General features: G+C 45.3%; 1 protein-coding gene across 1 annotated transcript; it reads right to left on the minus strand.

Moving 5' to 3' along the window:
- Positions 1–560: 560 nt before the first annotated feature.
- On the minus strand, positions 561–2345 carry Fam181b (family with sequence similarity 181 member B). The gene has a single exon (XM_059253179.1). The coding sequence runs from the start codon at positions 2250–2252 to the stop codon at positions 975–977; it is 1278 nt and encodes a 425-aa protein (XP_059109162.1). The 5' UTR covers positions 2253–2345; the 3' UTR covers positions 561–974.
- Between the last annotated feature and the right edge of the window lie 13668 nt (positions 2346–16013).

Consider the following 16013-nt stretch of genomic DNA (forward strand, 5'->3'; position numbering starts at 1 on the left):
GGGTCTCTAGACTTGCCAAGTGTTTTCTCCTAACTCAGAGATTTAGGAGAACCAAAGGTAGTAAACAGAAATAGAGAGCAGTGAGCGGCTAGAGCAAGAGAGAAGGGGTAAGCTGTGCACGGATTACAGCAGAAAGAAAGAGATGGGGCAAGTGTGTGTGGCAAGCGGGGGTGGGGTGGGGGGTCTCAAGAATGAAAGAATAAAATCACATTCAGAGCCTGGGGATAATGCTCAGTGGTAGAGCACTTTGCCTAGCGTGTTGGAAGCCTTTGGTTCAATAGCCAGCACCATGAAAAAATAGTTGTAATGACACCATCAGCCCCTACCCACCACCCTACTCCAAAAAAAGGGGGGAGGAGGAAGGGAGGCCAGCAATGGGATAAGGTCTTACCAGCACCCAACCCCCACCCGCAGGGTCCACCTAGCAAAGCTGAGAGATCTGTGAAAACACTAAGACTAAGAAAACACTCAACTCAATGACCACATATCTCTGTTCTGATTCTTTTAATATAGGCTTTAATTCATAACGTACTCGGGGGGGGGGGGGCACCAGGGCACAGCTTTAAAGGGGTAATGACATTAAACACACTGACCTTGGCTGAACTGAGATGGCAGGTGGCTACAAAAGCCCTGTCTTGTTCTTGACCCGTCCATCATCCCACCCGATTATTCCCCAAACCCTGTCTCGGGCTTTGGGGGCTCTTCTGGTCCAAGTAAGACTCTAACGGCCACTTAGAAAGAAAGAAAAGAAAATCTGAGACTGTTTAAATCAACTCCCAACTCCTCTTCATCTCTTTTCCTGAAGGGTTTTTTTTTTTTTTTTTTAATTAGATGAATTGTGGTTGGTTGGTTTGTTTGTTTGTTTTTAATCCCATTTCGTCTTCACGTGCGTTTCCACATCACTCCACTCAGGAGAGACCCACAGGGGCACGCAGCTCACAGCAGTCATAAAGGAGATGAAGGGTACCTCGCAGTCAGTCTGGGTGCGCCCCATCTTCCCCAGATGCCCCTTCCCACACCCCGTCCGGTCTCCAGAGGCTGGGGTAAACCGCGCGGCTGTAGCCGGCGCTGTAATCATAGGACACCTGATGGGGCGGCGGCAGCGCGCAATCTGGGAAGAAGGGGGCGAAAGAGGTCAAGGCTGGTGTGTCCTCCCCACCTGGAGAGTCCAAGGCAGTGGGGTACAGGAAGCGCACAGGCTCGTTCAAGGTCACGCCGCAGCGAACGCCAGCCAGGGGAGGCTTCTTGGTCTGAGGACAGCTCGGGGCGCTCCAGGGCTCAGGGTATAGTAGGTTCCCCACCATCGCTGGCGGCTCAAAGGGGCCAGACTCCAGCTCCAAGGGTCCCCGTAGGACTGTGGCTCCCGCGGGGAACGCGTCCAGAGGCTCCGCGGCCAGTAAGGCGCCCGAGTCGGTGCCAGCGCCGAAGTCCGGCGCCAGCAACTCGAAGAACTCCATGGCCTCCGCCCCTTTCTCTAGGTCACCCAGGCTCACGCCCTGGCCCGAGGGGCCGCAGCCGCAGCCGCCGCCACTGCTGCCGCTGCCACCCACTCGGGACGGCTCAGTGAAGAAGGACGGGGGCAGGTTGCGGGCGCGCAGAGGGACCTTCCTAGTCCCAGGGGCCGCTGAGTTCCCCGCGGTGCCGGCCCCGTCGCCCGCAGTGCTTGCTGCTCCGAGGCCCGAGACAGGCACGGCCACTGCACCGCCTGCGGGCTCTGCGCCCCCGGGGACGTGGTGCAGAGAGTCGAAAAGAGCAGCCAGGCTCCGGCTCTGCAGGCTGGCGGCAGCCGCGGCCTGCGTCGCCTCCCTCCTCGGGGTGGCCTTGCAGTGCGCCGGAGCCGCGACGGTCGGGGCTCCCTGGGCGCCCGGAGGCCGCTTCGCGGGAGCGTCTGCCGCGCTCGGGGATGGCGGTCCCGGAGGCGCGGTGCCCATGAGGCCGCTGCAGCGCTTGATCTGCTTCTGCAGGTATTTGCGGTGGTTCACCTTCCGCTTGGACTTGCCTGGCTTGTCCAGCGCCAGCTTGATGTTGCTGGACGCCGAGTCTATGAAGCTGAGCAGGTCGCGGGTGGCCTCGCGGACGTCCCCGCCCTCTGATCCGGACAACAGCGCTCCCGCGGGCGCCCCGCTCTCATCGTCCTCGAAACAGTAGCCCTTGTCCAAACTTCCGAAGGCGCTCACCAGCCCGTCCGCGGAACCTCCAAAACCGAAGGGGATGAAGGGGTGCGAGCTGAGCAGCGCAGCCTGCACCGCCATCGCCGCGGCTCCTGAGCCGTCCGCAGCGCGGCCCGTCCGCTCCCAGCCCGCTCCCACCCAGGCGCGGCGCTGTCTGCTCGCTCCGGCCCGAGCTCGCGGCTCAGCCTCCCGGGGGAGCTCATTAGATCTTGTAAGCCAGAGGCGGAGGGTGGGAGAGCGAGGCGACCGCCCCGGTAGCGGAGGGGAGGGACTTGCTTAGCGAGGCTTGGGGGGTGGGGCAAGGGGGGGGGGGTGATGAACTCGGGCTTTTAGTTTTCCTGAGCTTTCTCAAGCCTTAACCCTTTCTTTTCTCTGTGTCCCGGGGCATTTGTTTTGACTGGCCTCAGCCGCCAGGGGTGAGGAGAAAGCCTGTGTTCAAACCCCAGCTCAGCCCCTGTAAAATCACACCCTGGCCCTGGACTGGGTGCCTAAGGCAAAGTAGAAGTCCACAAACCTGGGTTTCCATCCCAGCTCTGGAAGCAGTGCGGTCCACCAGCTTCCCGCTTCTGGATGCTTGCCCTGAGTCAGTCTATACTTCATCACCTGTCCAACATCTTCGTGTACTGCGTGGTTTTGTCACCATTCAACAAAAGAAACTGGACTTCTGAGAAGTTCAGAGAATTGGCCACAGCCATATCTAGCCCATTCAGACAACGCCATTTGCAAACTGATTGATTAATCTGTGCACTTTGTTGGTCTCGTCTTTCTGAAGATGGGAGGGAAATTGTGTTTCTTCCAACTCTACTTCTGAGTCAAAGATTCTGGTCAGTTTCTCTGGGACCCTCAAGTTCTTACTTCTACTGCTTGATTGATAGAAGTTAATACTAGCTTAAAGTAAACTGAAGCCAGCATTTGGCCCAAAAGGCAAATGAGAAAGCCAGTTCTTGATGGAGAGAGAGCCCTCTCCCTCACCACTCCCAGCCCCTTAGTTTTCCTCTGTCCTACCTCTCAAGTCATATAGATTGTCCTTCCACATTTCCATTGTATTTAGTGATCACGTTGAAATTCCCTCAGACACACTTTTAACCAAAGATTCATTCCTCTTGGGACAGAAAAAATGAACAACACAGTCCATCATGAAAAGTTATTGACAAAAAGACTTGGGTGCTGTTTCAATCCTTACCATTCAATTGCCTTGTGACTGGAACTGAAAGCCTTGCTCTTCTGAGCCCATGGCTTTGGACCAACCAGCCACCATGCTTTGCTTTGATTAGCTTACACATGTTAAAAACAGGTGAGGCTGCCCACCTTACTGGGCACATACAGCATTTACTATACAAAGAAGCCGCCTGTGGAGATGACTGCACCCCTTGACGTGTCTTCTCCGTCACAGGTGTGCATGAGAACTAACGGATGCCACAATAGGAAAGCCCTGTGCTCATGACAGAGTTCTCTTAGTTATCATGGTGTAGGGCACTGAAGAGGTACACCAAAGTCTTCTTTTCAAGTCTCGTTTTTCAGCAGCAATAACAGAAACATGTTGGAGCATACATATACCCCTACCAAAGAAGACAAGCTTTATTTAAGCAATGGGAATAGGCACTTATTCAAACCCATAAAGCTGAATCAAACTTTGTTTTAATCCAAGCTGGCTCCGTTGTCATGTACCTTTCATTCAGGTTCAGACAGTGATGTCCACGATCCGTCCGAGACACCCAAAGTCCAGTAGAGATGCCAAAAGTTTAATTAAAAATGCCCAGGGGCCAACTGCACAAGATTCTACACTAGAAAGTCCAAAAGAAACGAAAGTTCTAATATAGTCATATTTAAGATAAATGGACTATGAAGATTCATCGGTAAAAGTCCTTCATTTCTAGACAGTTGGAATCATATAAATCAAGGCTAATTTTCCGTATCATTTCCATTCCTCATCTGAGAAATGAGAATACTCCTAACTATTCGCATAGGTTTTGAGAGGGTTATGTGACACAGTAGGCAAATGTAACTGGTGAGTCTTCTTCTGGTACGGTGAAGGCTGTCTTGCTTCCTCATCTGGCATAAAATAGTGGCCCAATGAACTCCATGTTCTTGATTTCTTATGTCCAACCCATTCTATTCCAACATAGCGGACTATAAAATCAGCACCATTTGTCCTTGGTCCCCAGCCAAGCACCCAAGTGTAAGAGAGCAGCTGTGCTTGTGAGTTATATGAACTTTTAAAAGGACAGTGGACTCTGGTGGAAGAAGTGCTGAAATTATACCCAAAGGCTAACACTGGTGTCCAGTCTTGCCTTCATTATCTGGCAGTACAAGACTTCTCCATGGACTCTAACCTATGAAATAGAAATAACATGAGAATTGTTCGGTGAAAACTCAAGATAATAGAAGTGAAAGTCTTTTGACAACTATATGTGTAGAAAAGTAAACTCTTTATAACGCTTTATGATTCACAATGCTGACATCTATGCCCATCTAGTCACTTACTCATTTGGCAGAAAAATATTGACACTCACCCTTGGCTGTGCATATAATGGAGTTAATACTGGGAATGCAGAGGTAAGAAGCTATGATTCCAGCTCTTTCTAATGGAAAGGTAGATATGCACATGAGTCATTGTAGTTTATGACCTAAGTAAATTAAAGGCACCAGTGTTGATGGGATAAAAGGACCCTCAAGTTTGCCCAAAGAAGATAAGCTGTTTACAAAGACAGGGTAGTATTGGAACAAAGACTTAAATGATATGCCTGAGTATTTCAAGCAAATATGCCCTACCTCTCTGAGAGAACAGCCCAGAGACAGGAGTAAATGAAAGCAATGATGTTTATGGAAAACAAGCAACAGAGAATAACTTTTGCTTGAATTACTCTATTTCTGAACCCAGAGGAAGTCCTTAGGGCTTAAACTACCCAGCGGCATTATCCAGACCTAGGCTCACTCATGGCCTCAGTTGCTTTTCCCCTACATCTGCTTTCTTTTCTGGAAAAGTCCTATCTGAGATGAAATTGGTTTTAGTTGAGCCAGTGGCTCACTCCTGCCAAGCCCCTCAGCCCCTCCTCCTAGCCCCTGAGTGAAAGTATTCACTTGATGGCTTTGACATCAATACATTTCACTTCCTATAGAGCCTAGGGACTCAGTTCCCGCCTCTGCACCAGGGGATCTGCAGATCTCCAATGGAGAGCTCTTTCCTCCTGGTGATGCCTAATGCTGAGCAAGTGGGATTAGTCTCCTTGGGAACCGAGCCCCCCAGGGGCTCAAGAGCTGAACTCGCCCCAAACCATTTGGGAGAATTGAGATTTCATATTGTTCTTTTACACAAGGATTTCAGGACATTACTGGAACAAAAGCCCACCTGAGAGCTGCCTCCTTTCTGTGGGTAAATATAGCAGCACGATCAAAAGCTGACTTACTTATTTTGTTTTCCCTCTTTTTAACTTTAATCATATTCCCTGCAGGACAATCTCAGTCCTCAGAGATGTCAGGAATGCACATTCATAATGAAAGAAATACTTATGCATCTTTTTTTCTCTTCCCAAACCAATTTCCTGTCACTGGTTAGTTGGGAAATCTCAAATAAAGCAGTTTAATTCCTCACACAATTTATAAGGTATCATTTTCATCCTAATACAATGTTACCTAACAAATATTACATACACAGACCCAATGTGTCTTTTGCCTTGTTTCTCACCCAACCCCACCCCACATCCCACCCTACCCCGTAAACCTCCTACCAACACAACATCTCAACTTCTGGTTTAAAATATGAAATGCTGGGCAAGGGAAATGGCTCAGTGGATAAAGGTTCTTGCCATCAAGCCTAGACCCAAGTTCCATCTCTAAGATCCATCATAGAAGGAAAGCACCAACTCTTTCAAGTTGTCTTGTGACGGCTACATAGATGCCATGGCGCGCGCGCGCGCACACACACACACACACACACACACACACACACACGCACACACACACACACACATGCACAAATAAATGTAAAACACAAGTCAAAAAATATGAGGTGTTACTTTTCCCATCTATCATTATGTCATAGGTCACTCCAAAATTTAGCAGCTCAAAACAATAGCCATGTTATCATAGTTTGAAATGTTACAGATCAGTCATCTGACTAGGTGAAGCATCTGGTCTATGAGACATTGGGCTGACCTAGAGGATCCAAATTGACATCTTTCATAGGCTGGTTCCTGTACCAACACATGCTGGTGTTTCCAGCATTCTGATCTAAGAAGCCTCTGATTTCTTAGAAAGAAATGTAGGCAGTCTCAGAGAAGATGCCCCAAGAGGCTCATGAGGCATCTGCCAGGTTTCTAGTCCTAGAATCCCCAGGATGCCACTCTCACTGTTTTTTATTGGTTGAGCAAGTGATTGGGGCTAGCACCAATTTAAGGGATGGGACATTAGCTTCTACCCTTCTGGTAAAGAAATAAGAAAGAATTTGTGTATCTCTTGAGTCCTTTTAGTCATTAGCAGCGACCATCCCCCATCTTGTTTACTTTGTTAAAGAAACTGAGTTGTTGCCTTGTCAACTGCCTCTCACTCCCTACTTGTCACTGGGTGTATATACAGAGATTTGATTGCTATTTAGCCTCAGAACATAACATTCTGTCATTTACAAAATTGCAAATGAACCTGGAGAACACTGTGCTTAGTGAAATAAGCCAGGCATAGGACATACTGTATAACATCACTTCATTTCATTTAATTTTGGTTTGGTTTTACAGAGCTGAGGGTTGAAACCTGGAGCTTTACACAAGTTAGGCAAGCACCACTGATATATATCACAAATTTCCAGTTTTGTGGGTCATAAGCATACATCACCATGGCCAGCTTGATCTCATTTGTATGTAATCTTACAAGAGAAAAACAAAAATCAAACTCATACACATGCAGTAGAATGGTAGTTACCAGAGAGCCCAATAGAGATATGTTGTGGGGCAGGGATGTTCACTAAAATGTACCAAGCTGTTGGGCATGGTGGTACATGCCTATAATCCCAGCACTTGTGAGGCTGAGACAAAGAGTATCTCAAGTTTGAAGCCAGCCTGGGATACAAATGAGTTTTAGGCCAGCTGTGTCTGCAGATTATGACCCTGCCCTTAAAAACTACAAAATAAAACAAATACAGTGTCAGACAAGAAGAGTAAATTCTTGACATCAACTTTATACCATGATGAATATAGTCAATAATAAAGCATTATAGATTTCAAAATGAGTAAATTTCAGATATTCTCACCATAAAAAAAATAAACATGGAATGGTATGCTAGTTAACTTGGTTTAATCATTCCACAATGACTAACTATACCAAAACACAGCATTAGTGCCTTACAATGCAATTATTATTTGTCAAATAAAATTTTAAAATAAAATAATTTCAACTATAGAAATATTGTTAAAAGAGTGAACCTTAAAATATATATATTGTGTGTAAGTTTATTTGTATATATCTCTGAATATATGTGTGTGTGTGTGTGTGTGTGTGTGTTTCTGAAAACTTAAATGAAAAATTCCCTACATGATCAGAGATGGATACCAGCTCTCCAAAAATAGAGTCAGCAATTGAGAAATAACACTTCACTGATCACACTTCCAAGTCAGTTTTATTGATTGTCACAAAATCCTAATTCAGGTGAGGCTCAAGCTGTTTAGCAAATACTTAACACCTCAAATGTTAACACAATTAAATTCTCAATTTTCTAGCTTAAAATCCTCCAGATCACACCAATTGGTCATCCAATACCTAATGGTCAGCCCTGATGTCATCATATGAGATACATTTCACAAACTGAGCAGGTTGTATTTATGTATTTGTGAATATATATGTATATACATATACGTGTGTATAGGTATATAACAATTAATATAAAAGACTATGAATTTGAAAGAGAAGAATGAGGAGGTATATGGGTACATTTGGAGGGAAAAAAGCAAAGCAGGAAATGATGTGACAATATTATAATTTAAAAAATAAGAGACATATATATTTTTTAATCCTTTCCTAACAGAGTTCAGCCCTGGTCTGACACTAGTCTGGCCACAACATCCTGTTCGTCAGCTTCCCATTCTCACTCAGGTCCCAAGGTGCAAACTGTAACACAGAGGAATGTCAGCTGAGACAAAGGAAGTAGCTAGATGACCAATGCAGGTATGGTGATTTGAAAGAAAATGCCCCCCAAAGGGAGCAGCACCATTAGAAGGTGTGGCCTTGTGGGAGGAACTGTGTCACTGTGGGGGCGGGCTTTGAGGTCTTTTCCTCAAGCTTCACTCAGTGTGACAGCCAGTCAACTTCCTGTTGTCTCTGAGTCAAGATGTAGGACTCTCAGCTCCAGCACCACGTAGCCTGCACGCTGCCATGCTCCCCATCATGATGATAATGTACTGAACTTCTAAAACTGTAAGCGAGCCCCCTCAATTAAATGTTTTCATTTATAAGAGCGGCCATAGGAATGGTGTCTCTTCACAGCAGTAAAAGCCAAACTGTGACAGCAGGAATCTTCATACAGATCTGAAGACTGAGAAAAGCCTGCATCGGGGTGAGATGGACAAAGAGCATTTCCGATGAGGACAAAGCCACTCAGAATACACTACACAGAGGAGAGAGACAAGTGTATGTAAAGGACAATTGGATGCTGTGTGGAAAATGGCTTGCATGGGTAGGAGTGACAAGAGAGGAGGAGGTCATAGCTGGATTGTAGAGTTTGAATGTCATAATACAAATCCTTAGTATATAAACATTGTCTCCCAGTAGGGAGACAATGGGGGATTTCATGAACAGAAAATGGTTGTTGAGTTTTTTTGGTTTTATTTTGTGCAGTGGAATGGAATATGATTTATTATTAAAAAGTACAAAGCACAAATGCAATAACATAAATTAATCTCAAAAATATTAAATGGGACAAGTATGATGCATGGAACCAGAATAGCAGTTGCCTACAGGATTGACTGAGAGAGATCACAGAAGAACCTTCATATTGGGAGAAGTGTTTTGTATCCTCATTGGGTTTGCAGATGTGTATTAGTCCATTTTTGCTACTAGGCTACTTTATGAAAAGGATTGTTTCAGCTCACAGTTTTAGAGGTGCAAGGTATGGGGAACTTATCTGTTCATGGTCATTAAAAAATATTTTATTGTATTGTATGTGTCTGTGTGAGATGTATGTGTGTACCCATGTGTGTTATTACATGTTCTTGTGCATACATGTAGGTCAGAAATGGGGCATCAGATTCCACAGGGCTAAAGATGGTTGCCAGATGCCCATCTTGTTAGGCAGGGTGCTAACTCCAGTCCTGACCTCAACAAGTGCTCTTAACTGATGAGCCATTTCTCTAGCCCTGTGGCCTTCTCACTGTCAAAGTCCCAAAGTGGTACAGGGTATTCCATGGCTAGAGATGAAGAACATATCTATGTATACATGATACCCCATTCCACCTCTGTGTGTGTGTGTGTGTGTGTCTCTCTGTGTGTCTCTGTGTCTCTGTCTCTCTCTCTCTCTGTGTGTGTGTGTGTGTGTGTGTGTGTGTGTGTGTGTGTGTGTGTACATGTGTGTGTGTGGTTTCTGGTCATTCTCTCTCTTCTTATAAAGCCACCAAGGATTCAATCATGGGGCTCCATCCTAATGACTTTACCTAATCCTAATCACTTCCTATGCCCCCATCTTTGCTTCTAAACATCAGAGTCAGATCATTTCCAGCTTCACAATAGGGATTGCATTGCATTTCCACATATGAAGCCATGGAGTGCTCTCAAGCCATAGCAGAAGTCAAATCTGTCCACTTAAGTCCAGCATGCTGGTCTTTATAAATCACACATAGAAAAGAAAGAAACTTCAGTTTCTCATCAGTATAAATTGTACCAACAGGGGAAAGGGCTGAAAGTCAACCTGCCCTTCACTCTTTCGTCCTCTTCTGTTCCAAATCATCAGGTTTTGATCCATAGAGTGAGTGGCTCTTCTACTGCAGACTCAAGAAGAGGAGAACAAGACGGAGCTGAAGGCTTTGATTTCTGAATAATGATTCTCCTTCTTCCCGGAAACGAGGGGAATTATACAAGTCCTTCTGCAGGACATCCTCTTTTGCTCAGATGTTATTCAAATTCTTCAGGACACTAGATTCCGGTTGCATTGATGTGGAGTGGCATCTGTCAGAACAAAGCTGAAGTCTGCTGTGAGCACACAGAGGTTTGCAGCAAAATGTAAGAATGTGAGCAGGAAGCACCCAGCGCTGAGGTAAGGCCTGGCCGCTGGAGCAGCCCAACAGCTCAATATCCGGTGCACCAGACGGAACTACTTAAAGACCTAGATCCTATTATATGAGGTTGAATTCATTCAATTAAACAGCTTAAGCAGCTCCGACCAGCCACTGGAACACATCTCTGCAGACTGCTAAAACAATGGCTTGAGGGACATTTGAGGTTTACTTTCTCTTGTGGGAGGCCAGCTGGAGTGGCCCAGCACACAGCTACGCTGGGGAGGGTGGGCAATGCATAATTGCATTAAGCTTGCCTGTTCTTTCAGGGGAGCACTTCCTGAGTACATCGAGGGAGGAAATTAGTTCAAAGAGAGCACTTTTGAGTCTTAGGACACCACACTTCTGCTTTAAGTCCTCTCCTCTAAGCCTTCAAGCCACTCGTGAGAAGAGGATGTGAATGTAGACTCCCCTGTCCATGGCTACATTTACTGTCCTGTTCTTGATCTTTCTTCATGATTATCAAATTGTCTTTCACCAAACAAGCAAAACATTTAAAACAGCAAATGTGCATCGGGTTATATTTCTGTAAAACCGAACACAAGAACCACAATTCCACAGCTCTTTCTAAGACTTCTATCCTACATTTAAAGCCTATATTAAATTCTCAACTCTTTTTCAAAAGTCTCCTACATTCTCCTACTCTTCTCAAGCAGTTGGGTCTCCCTCCCTCATACTTTGATATTTTACCTTTATCTCTTCTGTAGCCATTCTTTATTCCCTCGTGTATTCACTCAACAAGCATGGATCAAGTGTTCAGCTTACATTTGAAGCAGTGCTGAATACTTACACATACCCCTTTACCCTTTTAACAGCACTTTCCAGTAGATAACTTCTCTACTCACTGGAGAAGCCTAGCCTCACAGAAGTTGGCTGCTTGCCAAGGGTCAGACAACTGGTAGCAGCAGTGTTTAGTTTCAACCTCAAATCCTCTACTTCCAGATCTCTGATACCTTCAGTTCTGCCCCCATGCTATTTAACTATTTCTAGCACTTATTTCTACTGGTGATGTGTGATGTGCCAGGCTCTGTCTTAAGCACCAAGTATTCACACAGCACTCAGTATTAGTCCTAAGGATCTAGACATGTTTCAATTATCTATTTATAGTGTCACTGTTCAGCTGACATTCACTACAGACCTGCTACTTCCTAAATATACCGTGCACTGGACAAGGACAAACGACATACATAGGCTTCCCATTCCCAGGACACTGTTCTATAGACACACAAGAAAATTGTCCCTGGACTACCTGAGAGAAAGAGAGAGAACAGTTCACTGTGCTGGGAAATTCCTATAAGACTATGAGGAAGAAGGAGGGGGAGGGAAAGGAACAGGAGGACGGGAGGAGAGGGGCTGTTAAATGCATTAAATTGTAAAGTTGAAAAATAATGAGAGTTTTGATAAAGGATGTTTCCCTCACAGTGTCACCATGAACAACAGTGTGAAAGTACGAAATCATAGAGTGGTAACCCAATCCTGAAGGTGGAAAAGAAAGTTGGAATGCCATTCTCTAATTTCAACAGCTTATTTCAGATACAGTAACCAATACAGTATGATATAGTGACTGAATGGACAAAGGCATCAATGTAACGTGATAGAGTTCAGAAACAGACGTGTGTGTGTGTGTGTGTGTGTGTGTGTGTGTGTGTGTGTGTGTGTGTTCTGAATAGAAAATGTCTCCCATAGCCTCATGTGTTTGAACACTTGGTCTCCAGCTAGTGATGTTGTCTTGGAAGGTTGTGGAACCTCTGGGAAATAGTGCCTTACTGGAGGAAGTGGATCACTGAAGATGGGCCTTGAAGTTTTATAACCCAAGCCCACTTGTTGTTCACTCTCTACTTCCTGTCTGTCACAGAAATGTGGTCACTGTCTCCTTGTTCCTGCTGTCAGGCCCTCCCCATCATGTTGGACTGTATGCCTCTGAAACTATAAGCCAGCAGGAACCCTTCCCCCATAAATTGCTTTTACCAGAGCATTTTATTTCAGCAACAGAAAAAGTAACCAAGATTTTGACAGAGAATTGTTATCTGAAATACACAAAGAGCTCTTAAAACTCAAAAGGATTATTGTGAACAGCTCAGTTGTTCAAAAGGAGCACATTCCTCACCAAAGATACAGGAGATGCAAATAAAAATCTAGAAAGATGTGTAGTATCTTTCTTCAGATCTATTGCGATTTCAAACAGTGATAAGATGCCACTGTATAGCTCTTATAATGGCCACAATCCCCAAGACACCAAATGCTGAAGAGCATGTGAAGCGACAGGAACTTGTTGGAAGACAGTTGGAAGGCAGTTTGGATGTTTCTTATAAAGCTAGCCACACTCTTACAATCCAACAATTGCTGTTTGTTACTTACATAAAGGAACTGGGAATTAATTCATTTCCACATAAAACTTGTTCATGAATTCTTACAGCACCTTTATCCACAGTTTACAAAATTGAGAATCAACTAAGATATTGTTCACGAGATGAATGGTTAAATATAAAAATATGTGAAGGAACTTTAAATGCGTTCTGCTAAGTTAACAAAACTACTCCGAAAACACCATATACTATAAGATTCCATCTGTATGGGCTCTGAAAAGTGGAAACCTAGGAAAGAAGTGAAAAGATCAATAATTGAGAACATAAAATTTTTAGAGCTGGAAAAATACACTGTATGTTACTGGACATGAGGGAATATGTCACCAACATTTTTCCATACCCCAAAGAGTTTTAGGTTAAATCATGGACTTTAAGTGACAGGAATGCAGTACAGCTTCACCAGCTGTAAAAAGTCTACCAACTTGGTAAGGGATTGTTATGGTTTGAATGTAAAATGTGTCCCCCACAGGATCATGTCCCCAGCTGTGGTGCTGTTCTGGAACACTGTGGAACTACAGGACAGCCTGCCAGGTAGACATGGGCAACAGGGAGTTTGCCTTGAGAGCTATAGCCTAGTCCTACATACTATCCTTTCTCTGCTTCCTGATCAACCAAGATGTGAATAGCCACTCCACAGTTCCTGCCATTACGGACAGAGCTTTCCCATTGCCATGCCCTCCCCATAATGATAGATTCACATCCCCTCATACTGGGAGCCCAAACAAGCCTCTCCTCCTTTAAGTTGTTTCTGTCAGATATATGGTTATACTGATAAAAAGGTACTAATTAAAGATGATGGTACTAAGGGACATTCTTCGTGTATAAGTGTATGTGTGTTTTGGGGGTGGGGGTTCTCTGTCTCTAGTACTTCCTTTTTTTTATTTTTTACTTCTTATTGATCCTTTGTGGAATTCACATCATGCACCCCAATCCCACTCATCTCCCCATCCCTTCATATCTGCCCTCTGCCCTTGCAACCTACCCGCCCCCAAAAATAAAATCAAAATTTTTAAAAATCTCATCATTGAATATATAGTATGTTTCAGTGAGTCCTACAGTATACTCCTTAGTTCATACATCTTTACTTGCAAATGTCCATTGCAATGAGTCATTGGTCTAGTTCAAGGCCTCTGGCTTCTGTTACACTATCAATATTGGACCCTCACTGGGACTCCTCTTGGCTATCCTGTTGTTGCCCTGTGTCATGGAGATCCTGCAGCTTTGGGTCTACAGGACTGGCCTCTTTATATGCTCCAGCAGTTCATAGATGGAGTGGATGTTGGAGTGGGCCAACGCATAGCCCTGGATCTGGATCTGGGTGGTAGCTGAGTTGGTCAGCCCACCAGCTCTCCTGCATCCTCACCAACAAGGAGAGCTCTCCAGCACTGCCTTGACTAGCTCACCCAATGCCACAGGCAACACGGGCAGGACCAGTTCTCCTGCTCTCACACCCTAGAGGATAGCTCACCCACACACATACCACCAGAGCCAGCTCTACTATGCTGCCTAGTGGAGGTGCAGGTCCTGTTCTCCCAAGAGCTGCAGCTGGTGAGGGGCATGGCCAGCTCTCCCACTCTCATGCTCCCCAAGGCCAGCTCTCCTGCCTGCCACAGGCAGCAACAAAGGGCAAGGGGGAAAAGGGTATCTCTCCATTGAGGATGCCTTACTCTTAATTATGTTATAAATATAAAACTTCCCTGAAACATGAAGCCTTTTTTGAAAGTAGCACACATGCACACACACACACACACACCCACACACACACACACATACACACACACACACACACACACAAAACTATAAAGGGTGCCTTGAATGCTTAGACTTGATCCTACAAACACAAAGAGCCATTGAAGATTCCTAGTGAAAGGTCTTATTTCTTTTCCTATTCCATGGCATCTACCTGTAGCTAGAGTTTTTCTCTCCAGGTCCTACCAAGCACCGGCAGTCCCGTAGCCCACTTATAAAATAAACACACAGACTCTTATATTATTTAAACTGTTTGGCCTAATGGCTCAGGCTTCTATCTAGCTGTTCTTATATCTAAAATTAACCCATTTCTATTCATCTATAAGTTGCTACATGGCTTGTGGCTTACCGGTTTCTTTGCATGTTGCTTGTCATGGCAGCTGCTGGCAGAGTCTCCTGACTCAGCCTTCCTGTTCCCAGAATCCTCTTCTCTGCTTGTCCCACCTATACTTCCTGCCTGGCTACTGGCCAATCAGCATTTTATTTATACAGAGCGATACCCAGAGCATGTACCACACTGCCTTGCTTTGGTAGCACCTTCCTGGAACGACAGAATTGCTCTTCCCACCCCCAACCTGATGCTATGCTCTGTTAATATAGGAAAAAATATATCCCCTTCAGCCCCCCCCCCACCAGCTCTCCTGTGTAACAGTTTTCTTGCCAGCCCCTCTTCCAAAGCGTCTGAGCAGCCTTTCTCTTTGCACTAAAGCCAACTGCTTCCTCCGTGTTGTCGTAGCCCTGCGGATCCTGCGAGCTCCTCTTTGCAGAACAAAAGTCAAATAAGGTCTGGTTCCATGGAAGAAGCACTAGACCAGAAGACTCCTGAACCAGGGCTCAAATCCCCACTCTGAGTGCCTAGAATGTAATTTTGACTACAGTCGCAACTATAAAATAGATAAACAGTCCTTCTTCCCTTCCCTTCCAGCCTTAAGCGTGTCTAATTTTAAATGCACGGCCATCGTGCCCTTCGCAGAGTCTGGAGTTCTGCCTTATCATGTGGCTGTTGGACGTTTTGTTCTCCCTGACTTCGCCGCCCATTTTTGCCTTCTCCTTGCCTGTTCTAAGAGGTTGGCCAGGAATGTTTGCCCTTCCACTTTTGGAGAATTTTGTGTTGCTCAGCTAGAAGCAGAAACCACTAAAGCGGACCCTCTTTGCCTTGGGAATCATGAATGTGCTGAGAACGATGAGCTACCTTTCTCACCTGGCATCCAGAGAAAAAGGAGTGAGTACTTTTCAGAAAATAGACGGAGGTTAGGAATGGAGACCTTCTTTCTTAGGACAGCAATGCAGTCAGTCTTCTGAAAAAGAAGATTTTAGGAAGAAATGTAACAATGGTAATAACTATCCACTATCCTTGACAGACAGCCATGAATAGGGATGTGGCCCTGTGGCATAGCCAACCTGTGCCACCACGAAATCCAGGAAGAAATGCAGCCTCCCTTTTCTCTGTAACAGAGGCCCTTATCAATCCCGAT

This window comes from Peromyscus eremicus, chromosome 1 (assembly GCF_949786415.1).
Source record: "Peromyscus eremicus chromosome 1, PerEre_H2_v1, whole genome shotgun sequence".
Classification (NCBI taxonomy): Eukaryota; Metazoa; Chordata; class Mammalia; order Rodentia; family Cricetidae; genus Peromyscus; species Peromyscus eremicus.